Genomic DNA, 14835 nt, shown 5'->3' with positions numbered 1-14835 from the left:
AATAGTCCATCCCATTTGGCTCTGAATAAATAATCCTGGCCCTCAGATAAGTGAACACAACATTTCAAAGTGATACACAGAAAGCTTTGGTGCTGAGGGAGCACACATGTGTCAGGCTCAAGGGGCAGGGAAGGTCCCTGACAGCTGGGACATGCTCCCTCCTGGTCTTGCCCTCTGACAGCCTCTGGGATCACCCTCCAAGACACCTGGACCATGACTCGAGTCTACGAGGCTTTTCAGGTTTGCACAGCTCTGCACTGGGGTGGGTGTTGCTTATGCTCTGGGAGAGGTTTCGCTCCTTCACACTGTGAGAGTAAAAGGGCAGGAGTCACTGCTGACCTGGCCCCTCAGCACCAGCATCCACAGGCTAACTGTCCACCTGTCTTCAAGGAATGGGAACAGAGCATGGAAAAAACAAGTTTCCAAGGAAGTAGCTGTCTAGATGAGGCCTGTTCCAGGAGATTCCTCAGCCCAGAGGCCCCAGCAGCTTCCCTGAGAGGCTGCACCCCACACCTCAGGCTGTCCTCTAGGAGGAGCTGACCCAGGGCCTGAAGTTCTGTTCACCTTGCAGGGACCAAGGCAGCTGTGGGCACCTTGTGGCAGCTCCAGGAGAGGACAGTGGCTGAGGACATGGGACCCTGTGAGGCGTCCAAAGGGAAACTCTGCCCACGAAATCAGACATGGTGTCTACACCTAAGGAAGATGCCGTTTAATAGCCAATCATCTTAATTTCTGTATCAGACCACAATTCTCAAAACTTCTCAGAATATATCACTACCCTTACCAGACATCTAGTCCCCACCATCTACCAAAGAAAGAATGTAATAACGACAGAAGAAATTTCATTTTATTTTTTCTGTAGTCCACCAGTCTAATGATTCTGCTAATGCAATTGGTTCCACAACTTTCTTTTATGGAAGTTCATGTAGGCCAGGCACAGTGGCACACAAGTGCAATCCCAGCAGCTTGAGAGGCTAAGGTAGGAGGATTGCTAAATTCAAAGGCAGCCCCAGCAACTTAGTGAGGCCATAAGGAACTTTGTGAGATCATGTCTGAAAATAAAATATAAAAAGGGATGGGGATGTGGCTCAGTGATTAAGTGCCCCTGGGTTCAATATCTGTCCTCCAGGGTGGGACACATACACCATTTACAGTACTTGAAGCCATGTTCCTGAGTATGGTCATTAATATTTGGGTTAAAATGCACTATTTTCCATAGCTGGGGTTGTCAAAGACTTTAATCCCAACAGCTTGGGAAGCTGAGGCAGGAGGATCATGACTTTCAGGCCAGGCTGGGCAACATAGCCGGACCCTGTCTGAAAATCAAATTTAAAGGGCTGGGGATGAAGGAAAGCAGAATGAATCAGACACTATTACCCTATGTGCATATATGACTACAGGACTGATGTGAATCGACATCAACTGCAATCCGAAAAAGAAGCAGTTATACTCTATTTATGGCTGCTGTGTCCAAAGGCATTCGACTGCCATGAATAACTAAAAGAAGAAAAATAAATAAATTAAAAAAAAATAATTTATGTCAAAAAGGGAGGGGGGCTGGGTACATAGCCCAGGATTCAATATCCCTAGGTTCTACAAACAAATGCCTTATTCCCTTTAAAGTAATTATTTTGACCAAACACAGGAAAGTGTTAAGTGATTACTGTTTCCCCTCAAGTGTAATATTCACAAATAGAAAACAAAGGCTTTCAAAAGTGTTCTTCTTGCCAGGGACAGTGGCACAGGCCTGTCATCCCAGGGACTTGGGAAGCTGAAGCAGGAGGATCACAAGTTGGAGACCAGCTTCAAAACAAGTGGGAGCCCATCTCAAAATTCAGTATAAAGGGAGGCTGGAGATGTGCCTGATAAAGCTCCCCGGGTTTGGATCCCCAATTAAAAGAAAAGAACTATTCTCTCCAATATTTCACTAGATGAGAAGTGACAATTAGTGGACGGTGTCCATTTGGACCGAGTGGGAAGAACGAACGTCTGGCCTGTAAAGGTAAAATGTCTAAGCTGATTCTAAGCTGCAAATGTCTCAGTTAAAATGTAAAAGACCGGGCATTGTAAGGTTTCTAAATTACAAGGCTTGGGCTAAAAAAAAAAAAATAATAATAAACCAGGTATTGTTAAAATTCCTCTGCAACCCCGGAACCTGTAATCCCTGTAGCTGTTAGGACAATACCTGAACTGCCCAGTAAATATTTCCATTGATTCCCTGGTTGTTTATTAGCTAAGGGCTCCAAATAGCTCAGCACGCAAGCATCCAGGCCACAAAACCAATCAGTTTAAATGTGTACCCCGCTCACGGGTGACCAATCACCCCTACCCAGACTTTTCCCGCCAATGAATGTGACTAATCATGTCTCAAAGTTGTGTTCAATTTTCCCGCGCCTCAAGATGATTTGTTCTGATGTATGCAAAGCCCCCCCCCCCCGCCCTCCCCTGCTTGACCTCTGCTCTGGGCTCTGGGCTGCTCTCCTTTCCTGAGTGGGCACGGAGCCCCAGCACGCTGTTCAATAAAACTTCCCCCTGCTTATTGCATGACACTGGTCTCTTGTGGTCTCTTTCTCCAAAGCTCCGCCAGACCCTTACAGACCCAGCTGTGAGGTGGAGGGAAGGAGGGTTTCAGAGGCAGGAGGCGCCTGCAATTTGGGGGACCTACAGCAGCCTCCGGAGGAGCTCCCCTGGGAGGAGGAAGGTGCATTTGTGGCCGTGCTTCCTCCACGTTGGGAAGAGTGGGTGTGGGCCACCAGTACGGAGCAAAGGGGACACCAGGGACCTGAGCCGCCCTTCGGGAACCAGGAGACAGGGTCCAGGGCTAGCCTCCAGCGGTGACTCTGCCACTCTCAGCAGCTCACCTCAAAAACCCAAAACCCAGCTCACCCCACGAGACCAAGGGACAGGGCCACGCGTCAGTGGAGACTCCTCGGCGCTCCCCAGCTCACCCGCGCGCCGGGCCCCAAGGCAGATGGTGACCGGAACCTTCAGTCCTGGTAGCAAACTCACCATTTTTGTCTTCTGTGGTGACCCCGCGTCCTCTTGAGGAACCTCCATGCACCCAAGATGGGGGTGGGGACACAGGCTGTGCTAAGTCACCTGAGTCCCTGGAGCGGAGAACTTTTGATTTGAAGGATCAGGAGCAGAGTCCAGGAAGAAAAACAGCCCGCGAGATTGCGGAAGCCCGCCCTTCCTGTCTCTCTGCGCACTGATTGGACAGTTCCCCCCGCATCCCGGATGGATGGCCTCCAGGCCCGCCTCTGCATCGTGACTGACAGCCAACCTCATCCAATCACTGGCTGAAATTGGGTAGAGTGACAGATCCTTGGCCCCAGCCCTTTTCAGGCGGAGCTTCCCGGCTGTGCTGGGAACTAATCCAGGTGGGAAGCCTTGGCTTAGCCTCTGGTACAGAGGTGACACCTGGCGTTGAGCTAGGCTTCAGCCATAGAGTGCTTTCTGAGCATGGCGAGGCCCTGGGTTTAACCTCAACACAAAAACAAAGCAAAGCTTCTCAGGGAGGCTGGGGCTGGAGGAGCCCAAGGTCAGTGAGACCCTCTCTTAAAATGAAAGGAAAAGGGTGGGGATGTAGCTCAGAGGTCCAGGTCAAGCCCCACTGGGTTTATTTTATATATATATAAAATTTTTAAAAAATTAGAATGTCATGAATGCTTAAATCTACGCTGTCATTATGATACGTTATCATTTACTACTATAAAATACACACAAATCTCATGTAAAAAGTGAAAATATATCAACATTTCCAGAAACAGAGAACATGCAAGGTGCAACTTGCAAAGAAGAGAAATAAAAACCAAAGCAAAACTGCAGCAGCAGCATCCCTGCAGGAGAGGAACTCGGGGAGCCTGGCGCTGTGCCATGACCTCAGCCACCCCTGTGGTGGGAAACGTGTCCTTCTCCTCACTTGAGCAACGTGGACAGGATCCTAAGCCCCTGTCCCCTGTGTGGAGGTCACTGCTCAGGCTTCTGACTCCCAATAGGAAACCCAGGCTCCTGGGAGCCCCAACAGTCCTGACCCCGGGACCCTCTCCTCACAGTGGAGAGGAAGTGACCCAGGACACCCCAGACAAAAGGCACCCTGCCATCAAACTTCCCCTGGAGGATGCAGGGATGTGCTCAGAGGAGCATCCTGGGTCCTCAGCCCTAGGGAGCCCCTCACCCTCTCCACCCAGCACCCAGATTGCTCCCTTGTCAGATGAAATATGCAAAAACCTCCCATGAAATCAAGCTAAAGAGAACACAGAAATGAGACAATTTCTGTGACAACACATTCACCATTACTTTTGCCAAACACGTCACAATTTCCAACTCATGATGTAAACCATGGTCGTGGAGCTGTGCTCCATTAGGTCATGGCTCAGACTCTGAGTCTGAGGGGGACAACTTCAAATAACACCCATTAAACCTGTGACGTGCCCACCCCAGAGCTTGAACAGGGGGGAAGCAGCAATTCTTGCTTCTGTAGACCATGGGACAGTGGGACCTGGTCATCACCGCTGGACCCGGACACTGACTACCTCACGTTTGTCCCACAGCTTTACCAAGAGAAGCCATTGCATTGTGCTGACTGCGCAGGAGACAGCCTCCTGGGGTGCCCTGACCACCACACGCGGGGCAGCTGGCCCCCGAGTCCACCCTGAGCTGTGAATTCTGCTGTCGGGAGTCACGTGAAGTCCTGTGTAGGGGAGTATGGAACAGCTGCTGCTCCCCACAACACACTGGGCCTCACCCCCATTCAGATAATGAGGTGTGGCTCCAGGAGTAGGCGTCACCCAGTGGGGTCGAGTTACACCCACCTGTTCCTTTGGAATCCTACTCTGTGCCCTTTGGGGATAGAATGTTCCATGGAACCTCCCCTTGTGTGTCCCCTTCCCTTGCTCTGCCCTTGATCCCCACACAGCACATGAGATGGGCGTGGCCTTCCTGGATGTCAACCTACTGGCAGCAGACATCAGGAAGACTCCACCCCCTGAATCTTGGCCCTATCCTCATTTGAGTGGCTTCTCCCCAGTAAAATGGGGCTCCAGGCCTGCCCTCTCTCTTTCTTGCCTGCCTTGCCTCCTTTTGGGGAGCTGGGTGAGGGTGTCATCACAGAATCAAAGAAAAAGACATTTCTCTGTCTCTGTGTGACAATGTCATGCAGCCCAGTTCACCTGGAGTGACCCTGACTGGTTTAGTCCTATGTCGGGACAAGTGGTGTCCTGTACTTGAATTTCAGTGTAAATTGTAGAAATTTAGTGAGTTTGGAATTTCTCTCCAGAAGTTAAGTGCACTTAGGATTTCAGAGTGTTGTGGGTTGAATTGTAAAAAGTAAGTGAATTGGAGAGAAGAAGAAGTTGTGATGTTAGACTCATAAGATCTAGGGATTTTTCGCCTGTAGAAAGATAAAAAATATTTTTGCAATTCTAGAAACCATGAGTAAATATAAAGAATTATGAAGGTGATTCTTGGGATATGTTACTAAGTTAGGTGCTCTCCTATGGTAAAATTGCTTTTCTGAAAAGTTTTCATTGTTTTTGTGTATTTTTTAATTTTAAAGTATTAGGTAAAGTGTTAGGATGGCCTTAGACCTGAGCCTAAGCAACTCCACTTTAAAAACTTCAGTTTAACCTGCAGTTTCACTAGACTCATCCACAGATCCCTCCAGTAAGGCCTCAAACAAGTTCCTTCCACTCACCCTGAATAAGAGGGTGAAGCCTCTGGCAGGCCGTCCTTGCCTGATAAGAGGGAAAGGGAGAAGATCAGGGTGGAGGCCACCAGACCACAAGTTTCTGACCTCAGGGTAAATGACATCACTGAGAAACCCAGTGTTGGCTGGTAGGGATTGAAAGCGGGGTCAAAAGCCCCCAAATTTAGTATAAATGATAGAGCTGACGATCAGGGATTCAGCCAGCTGAAACAAGGATGCACTAGAGCTGGAGAGCCTGCTGAGGACCTGACATCCCATCACTTGGCATCATTCCTGAGTCTCTGCATGATCCTCACTGCTCTCACACTCTACCGCCTCATCTGGACCTTGGTGAGAGCCCCAACTCCTCCCTACAGCCCCCTCCTCAACCGGTCATCCGCTCCACTCTAGGGAAAGCCTACCTTGGTTCCAGACCTGATTACCACGGTCTGAGTGAGTGTGCATCTGCTGGACTCAAAGCCTAGGACTTAAGAGCTTTGAACTTAGCCTGCAGAGGGAATGTCTGCCACTAGCCTGCCCTGATTAGGTGTGTTTGGCAGTGCTTAGAATGCATCTAGAATTGTTCGCTGTGGATTGATTATGTCTATTGCAGGGCCCAGCATTAAGGATTGTGTTTTCTTGATTAAGAACCTGTAGAGTGCAACTGTATGGAGGAACTTGAGTGAATAAAGCTTTGGAAGAGGCCAAAGCGTTGGACATTCTTCTCCCCTTGACTGCATACATCACAATTTTGCCCCCCTAACAACATAAAGATTTTTTGGAATCTATATTCTATGGGTCAATGTTTGGAGATTAAGAGGAAAAAGGAAACATTTTTCGTGGTGCGACTTAATACAGGGCATTTTCTGCTGGTAGAGAGGCTAATTGTGTTTTTCTGCTGTTATTTCAAATGTGCTCAAACAATTTGTTTTGAGCCTCTTCCCTGCATTCTTGTCCCACTGGGGTTGGAACAGCTTTAACTGGACTGCAGGATAGAAGACCAGCTGCTGCTCCCTAAAATGTCTTAACTAGCCCCACCAAGCTGTGCTTTTGGCCGTTAAGCAACCTGGTCTAGGGGCCAAAGGCAGACTGCCTTAGGGTCGGACATTAATGCTGGCCTCTGCCTTTATTATTTTTTTTTTTAAATTTTAATATTTATTTTTTAGTTATCAGCGGACACAACATCTTTGTTTGTATGTGGTGCTGAGAATCGAACCTAGGCCGCACGCATACCAGGTGAGCGCGCTACCGCTTGAGCCACATCCCCAGCCCCTGGCTTCTGCCTTTAAATCACTGTTTTAAAGTGCCCACGCTCTGGAAAGGGAAAATGTAAAAGATGGGAGAACACCAGGGGCGAGGGGAAGACACAGGGAAACAGCCCATTAAGGAGGAGAGACCTGACACCTGACCTTGGGACCCAGACAGCTGCAGCAGCCACAGCCAGTTCCCAGCTTTTCCATCACCATGGTAACCAGGGGAGCCTAGGGGGCAAAGCCTGGCTTCCTCATCAGGCCTTTCCCATTTTCCAGGACTTCCAATTGGTTCTTCCTCTGTCACCCAGGCAGGACTTCTGGTCCCACCTCCCAGCCACTAACCTGTCCTTCCTGCTTCATTCAAGTTGGTCACTGGAGCTTCAGGGAGCCTGCGTTTTTATAAATGTGCACCTGAAATACAAGAGATCTATTTCAGGCAAAATCTGACTCCACAGGCTTCCCCGTTGCAGCCCTAAGCCTGACTCGCTCTGAAGCTAAATAACTGTGTGTGTGTGTGTGTGTGTGTGTGTGTGTGTGTGTGTGTGTCTCAACAGCTTCCTTTAGAGTGCTTCTCTTTGTTCTTCATGGTAATATTACTAAATAATGTTCCGTTGATGAGAGGTCACAAACATAGTCTTCTTACAATTTTGGAGATCATGGGAATGCGTTTTGCACCCCTCAGACATCAAAGCCAGCATCTGAGATCCTTCCTCACAATGATTCTGTGATGACCAAGAAACCCTTCTTCTCTTTCCTGACTAAGTAATTACAATAAACAAACAAATGTATACACAAGAATTTTTTTAACCACATCACATGACATCACAAACAGAATGAGTGCACTACTAGTCCAAAGTAAAATGAATGGGCCCAAATACTTTTAAGAGCCACACGATTTAATGAGGCTCACTTTAAAATTCCGTGATTATATAACAGTAAGTTATATTTTTATTACGAATGCATATTTTTCCAGTTATTTGGATGATCTAGAGTCCTTAATTCATAAAATAATTGACATATATGACATATGTCTGATTTTAATTAATATGTATCTATTTGCTTTTAATTGTTTTTCAATAGTAAACATTTCAGTTACATTTCTTATACATGCATTTATCTCATGCTCTGCATTTTATAGTAGATATTTAAGATGAATGTATTTTATTATAAAATATCTATTTCAAAAGATATACAACCATCAAGCAATCTCTAATTATCAAATTACTGTACCAACTTTTATAAGATGATAAATAGATATGATTCTGTCAACAGAAATGTCCAACAGCTTTAACTATATTTTCACTGAGACACTTCTTATCAAGGTACAATAAGTAATTTCTTTAGACTCTAACATTTATAAAAATTGTCCCAAAGTAAAACAAAAAGAAAGATTTCTATAGACGAACACAAAGATGTTTCTGCAGAGAGGAAACACACATGTTTGCTAGTATGATTATCTAGCCCTAAGTGACAGAAATAAAAGGATGTCTACTAGGAGGTCCTAAGAAGAAAGAAATCATCTTCAGGTAAATGAAAAGGTCTTTATATTCTAAATTTACATGATGAAAATGTTAATATAATTATCTAGACAGACGACATGGAAAGGTCAAAACAATTGAGAAACACATTTATGTATACCTGGACTGACTATATATATTTGAACAATCAATTCTAGGATATTTTAGCCTATTTCCCTGATTTTATTAAGCTGATGTAAGCTTTTTCTCCACATTCTGACATGAGAGAACTTAAGCTTATACCTACAATTTGTGCTGTTTGATCAAGGAACAATATATAATGAATCAAATTTATACAACCTTGATCAAACAATAAGTGTTTTAAAATGCTGACTTATATTCCAATTTTGACACTTCTAATTGGAGAGTAAATTTGACTGATTCAAAGATATCAGTAATTGCAATGATTGGTGATGATTCTTGTAGGGCACAAAAGGGCATATACCTATGGTCCCAGCTGTAGCAGGCTGAGGCAGGGTGACTACAAGTTCAAGGCCAGCCTCACTCTCTTAAAAAATAACAATTAACAGGGTTAGGGTGAAGCTCAGTGGTGGAGGCCTCCTGGGTAATGTCTGAAATAACAAAGGGAGAAAAGGAGGAAGGAAGAGATATTTCACTAATCTTTACACAAGGCAGGAGTGGAGAGGCCTCAACTAACACACACAATGTGTCTGAAACTTCTGAATGACACAAGACTAAATGGAGAAGTCAGGAAATAACAAATGATTTTTGAGAAGGAATAGTGGGCAGCAACATTGTGAGAAAAATCAAAGAAATCAATAGTTGCATGACACAGTGAGGATGAAAGCACTGCACTAGGGAGGGTATGTAGAGAAAAGGGTGACTTGATCCTGTACATGTGTGTGCACGTGGGTGTGAGTGTGCATGTGTGGGTGGCACAACTCACCCCTCCCAGGTGTTTTTTAATGTGACTTGCTGCTCTGGAAAACCCTCACCTGAGCACCAGGGCATTTCGGATAGCCTCTGTGACCCTGCTAAAGTGCTTTTCTGGTGCCTGGTGCATGAAAGGGAATAGTAACTGAAGTTCATTATATCATGAGCTCTTCATAGAAATGAATAATTGGTTTCCTTAAATATTGAAATAGTTCTTCCACCCCTGTTTTCAACATAAATTATCTAGTATACATTTTTCCAAGTCAACTCCAGTTTAGTTCAACTGAACTAATAATAATTTGGAAGGTGTGAGTTAATGATCTTATGATGATCAGAATCATTTTAGAACCTTAGAGCTTGAAGGACGTTAACATACAGAAACTCATGAAGAAGTAATTCCTTCATCTGAATTGGTGACACCTGGAAACTGGACACAAACAAGGCACATTTCAATTTACATCAGGGATTCAGGAAACACCCAGGAGCTGAGCACGGTAGCATATGTCTGTGATCCCAGTGGCCATAGCAGGAGGATCACAAGCTTCAACCCAGCCTCAGCAAGAAATGGAGGCCCTTAAGAACTTAGCAAGATCCTCTATGAAGCAAACAAACAAACAAAATTAAAAAGGACTAGGGATGGGGCTCAGTGCTTAAAGACTCCAGATATAATGATGGTAATGTTCCTTTTCTCTTCTCCATTCTCTGACCCTGGTAATTATTTCCCTAAAACCTCTCTCAATTTTTATTTTATCACAACATCTGTAAAAGTCATACAATATTTGAGGACACTGAAAATATCAAAATTCCATATAGAAAAAGTTTTCATATTATGAGACCCGAGTATTAAATTTGATAAAGCCTTTACTGCAAAAAATGGACACTATAAGAGAAAATGTACTTAATGGAAGGTGAGACATAAAAACTCTAAAAAAAAGTATTAAAATGCTGTGACCAAAAGTTAATGCAACTAACATTTTTGCACACCCAAAAAATGCACAGTATATATAAGATTATGTCATAATATGTGAGATTTGACTACAGATGCAAAGAACTTAAAATACAGAAAAGTTGAATCTAACAATAACAGAGATTTCACCTTGCTTTCACACCTTCATCTTGATGCCATCCTTACATCCACTCTAGGGTGCATTTTTATCACCTGTGAATAGCCAGAATGAAGGCACATACACTTTTTACACTCCCACAGTTGTTTTCTCAAAAGAGCGTGGTTGCTGAAGGCAGTGAAGACTATATCAGGCTGAGGCAGCAGGATCACAAGTTCAAAGCCAGCATCAGCCACTTAGGACCTAAGCAACCAAGTGAGACCATGTCTCAACATTGGAAAAAAAAATAATAAAAAAAGACTGGGATGTGTCTCAGTATTTAGGCACCTCTGGGTTGAAATAATAATAATAATAATAATAATAATAATAATAATAATAAAATAAAAAATAATACAAAATATTTCCTCAAATCTGAACAAGTCTAACTAGATCTGAAACAAGGAATATCTTATCAAATTTCTACATACAAGGCTTTTCTCCAATTGGAGTTCTTTCCTGCTGTTTAAAGAGGCCTTGAGAGTTGAAAGGATATCATATCATATCAAGAGCAGAAGGGGGGAAATTCAAGATGGTGGCCTAGGTCTCACCTCATCAGAATACAGATGTCAGAGAGTGTGAAATCCACTCTAGAGTGGATTTTCACAGAAATCACCACGCTGTAAACCCAGTGCAGAATTCAGAGCCTTAGAGTTCGAGTAAGACTCTGGACTCCAGGCCCAAAGCCCGCAGCTCTAGCCACAAAGAGCTCTTGAGCGGCTCAGCAGAAACACCTCTCAGCCCCTCTGCAGAACTCCAGGCTGCACTCGGTTCCCACACAGGCCACGCAGCTGCTACCTACCCACAGCACAAGGCCATCACCCAGCTCTCCCCACGTCACTGGTCACCCCAGCGCTAGAAGCAGACCGGCTCCATCTTGGATCACCTTTCTCCCCATATTTGGTGAGCATGGCTGGCAGATGGGAACTCCCTCTGAGCCACATATTATCCTGCCAGACCCCCAGTTCACTATCCACCACCAGAGACTGTAAACCTTTTTACAAAACTAGGATTATATTTTAAATAATAATTGAATCCAACATTTCTGGACATTGAGACTAAACTGCAATGTCTTCACAACAACAAATTGTTCATACATGATGTATTGTTGATATTGGGATCTGTTAACATCATCCTTCCCCACAAAGGAGGGATCTTGCAAACCTACAAGAGCACTACAAATCTATAGGGTAAAAACAATAACATCCCAGAACCACAGAGCTGGAAAGGAAGACACACAAGTAACATGAAAAGACAAGGGAAGAAATTGTCCAAACAAATCAAGACAACACATCATTAGAATCATTGGCAGCTACAGCAGAAAAATGGATCCAGAAATATTTCAGAATATACATGGTTAAAATGTCCTGTGAACTCCAAGAAGATATAAGAGAGCAAAGACTAACAGTAAAAGATCACTTCAATAATGAGCTACATAAACAAATCCAAGAAGCAAAAGGTCACCTCAACAGGGAGATAGAGGTTCTAAAACAAAGAAACAAACAAACAAACAGAAATTCTTGAAAGGAATGAAATAATAAACCAAACTCAAAGCTCAAATGAAAGCATCATGAACAGAGTAGACTACTGGGAAGATAGCACATCAGACAATGAAGATAAAATATATAATCTTGAAAGGAACATAGACCACAGAGTGAAAATGGTAAGGAACCAGGAGCAGAACATTCAAGAAATATGGGATAGCATAAAAAGACCAAATTTAGGAGTTATTGGGATAAAGGGAACCATAGAGGACAAAACCAAAGGAATCAAGAAGCTATTCAATGAAATAATATCAGAAAACTTTCAAAACACGAAGAATGAATTGGAAATCCAAATTGAAAAGGCTACAGGATGCCGAATGTACAAAATCAAAACAGATCATACCAAGGCACAAAATAATAAAAATGTTCACCATACAGGATATGCAGAGAATTTTAAAAAACATGAGAGAAAGGAATCAGAATATATACAGGGGAAAATCAGTTAGGATAATTGCAGATTTTTTCATCACAGACCCTAAAAGCTAGAAGATCCTCGAACAACATCTATGAAGCTGAAAGAAAATGGGTGCCTACCAAGAATCTTGTATCCAGTAAAAATAAGCTTTGATTTTAAGGTGAAATAAAATCCTTCCATGATAAACAAAAGTTAAAAGAATTTATAGCTAGAAAACCAGCACTACAAAACATCCTTGGAAAAATATTTCATACAGAGGAAAAGAAAAACAACAATGAAAATCAGAAGAGGAAGGTAGTACCCCAAAGGGGCAAACAATCTAATCAAAGAAGAAAACCAAGTGAAGATAATTAACAAAAATAAACAAATATGGCTGGAAATACAAGCCATGTCTCAAAGTGACCCTGAATGCTAATGGTTTAACCACACCAATCACAAGGCATAAGCTAGCACACTGGATTAAAAAAAAAAAATAAGACCCCAAAGACGCTGCCTCCAGGAAGCTCATCTGATAGAAAAAGACATACACTCACTGAAGGAGAAAGGTTGAGAAAAACCATACCACTCACACGGACTGCACAAGTAAGCAGGGTTTTCCATACTCATATCAAATAAAGAAGATTTCAAGCCAAAGGGAATGAAAAGGGATAAAGATGGACATTACATACTGCTCAAGGGAACCATACACCAAGAAGATGTAACAATCATAAATATATATGCCCCAAACAATGGTGCAGCTATGTTCAAACAAACTCTTCTCAAGTTCCAGAGTCAAACTGACTGCAACACAATAATCTTGGGTGACTTTAACACACCTCTCTCAACACTGCACAGATCTTCCAAACAAAAGTTGAATTAAAAAACTATAAAACTCAATAACATAATCAATAATTTAGTCTTAACTGACACATATAGAATATTTCCACCTGAAACACTTTTTTCTCAGTAGCACATGAATCCTTCTCTAAAACAGACCATATACTATGCCACAAAGCAACAGTTAGCAAATATAAAAAAGTAGAGACACTACCATATATTTCATCAGATCATAATTAAATGGAGTTTGGAATCAAAAAGAAAATAAAAAGTAAATATTTCTCCCTCGCCTAAAAACTAAACAATAGGTTACTGAATGAACAATGCATTGTAGAAGGAATCAAAGAGGGGATTAAAAATTTCTTAGGTATTAATAAGAACATATAAAAAACCAATGGAAATCTGAGACACTATAAAAGCAGTACTAAGAGGAAAATTTATTGCATGGCATTCATTCTTTCAAAGAAAAAAAAAGTTAACAAATAAATGACCTCACACTACTTCTTAAAGCCCTTAAAAAAAGAGGAACAAACCAACAGCAAAAGCAGTAGAAGGCAAAACTAATTAAAATTAGAACTGAAATCAATAAAATTGAAACAAATGAAACAGTTGATAATATGGACAAAAAAGTTGGTTCTTTAAAAATAAATAAATAAAATTGACAGACCCTTAGCCCTGCTAACAAAGAGAATGAGAGAGAGAACTCAAATTACCTGTATACTTGATGAAAATGATAATATTACAACAGATATGATAGAAATACAGAGGATAATACAAGACATTGAAGTTATCAACAAATTTCGTAAGTCATACGATCTGCCCAGATTGAATCAGGAAGACATACACAATTGAGACAGACCAATATCAAGTGATAAAATAGAAAACACAGCTTATCAAGATTATACACCATGATTAAGTGGGATTCATCCTAAAGATGCAAGGTTGGTTCAACTTAAGCAAATCAATAAATGTAACTTATCACATCAATAGACACAAAGATAAGAATCATATGATCATCTCAATAGATGCAGAAAAAAGCATTTGACAAAATACAGCACCCCTTTATGTTCAAGACACTAGAACAACTAGGGATAACAGTAACATATCTCAACATCGTAAAGGCTTTCATGCTAGGCCTCAGGACAACATCATTCTGAACAGAGAAAAATTGATGGCATTTTCTCTAAAAACTGGAACAAGACAGGGCTGCCCTCTTTCACCACTTCTATTCAACATAGTTCTTGAAATGCTGGCCAGAGCAATTAGACAAATGAAAGGAATCAAAGGGATTATGTATAGGAAAAGAAGAACTTAAATTGGCACTATTTGCTGATGATATGATTCTATATCTAGAAGAACCAAAAACCTCCACCAGAAAACTTCTAGAACTGGTAAGTGAATTAAGCAAAGTAGCAGGATATAAAATCAACACCCATAAATCAAAGGCATTTCTGTATATCAGTAACAAAGCCTCTGAGAAGGAAATGAGAAAGACTACCCAATTCACAATATCCTCAAAAAACAAAACAAAACAAAACAAAACAAACAAACAAACAAACAAAAAAAAAACTTGGGAATCAACTTAATGAAAGAAGTAAAAGATCTATACA

At 42.3% G+C, this 14835-nt stretch overlaps 2 protein-coding genes across 10 annotated transcripts in view; both read right to left on the bottom strand.

Moving 5' to 3' along the window:
* Positions 1-3148, bottom strand: part of LOC101957558 (uncharacterized) — a 37974-nt gene extending 34826 nt beyond the window's left edge. For 3 of the 4 annotated variants that reach the window (XR_013432015.1, XM_078035303.1, XM_013362990.4), the window contains exon 1: positions 3010-3148. Coding sequence is in view for 1 of the 4 variants with exons in the window: in XM_013362990.4 (XP_013218444.3) it covers positions 3010-3057 (48 nt within the window). In the remaining 3 variants the exon portion in view is untranslated. The remainder of the gene's footprint in view (positions 1-3009) is intronic. The other variant, XM_078035304.1, reaches the window with a different exon arrangement.
* LOC144371957 (uncharacterized) overlaps positions 1-14835 on the bottom strand; it is a 58724-nt gene that overhangs the window by 9953 nt on the left and 33936 nt on the right. For 5 of the 6 annotated variants that reach the window (XR_013432016.1, XR_013432017.1, XR_013432018.1 and 2 more), the window contains one exon: positions 3010-7350. The gene's annotated coding sequence lies outside the window, so the exon portion shown is untranslated. Of the gene's footprint in view, positions 1-829; positions 1053-3009; positions 7351-14835 lie in introns of those variants that run through there. The other variant, XR_013432019.1, reaches the window with a different exon arrangement.

Source organism: Ictidomys tridecemlineatus, chromosome Y (genome assembly GCF_052094955.1).
Source record: "Ictidomys tridecemlineatus isolate mIctTri1 chromosome Y, mIctTri1.hap1, whole genome shotgun sequence".
Lineage (NCBI taxonomy): Eukaryota > Metazoa > Chordata > Mammalia > Rodentia > Sciuridae > Ictidomys > Ictidomys tridecemlineatus.
Note: the sequence above shows the minus strand (reverse complement) of the source record. Positions and strands in the feature narration are given on the sequence as shown.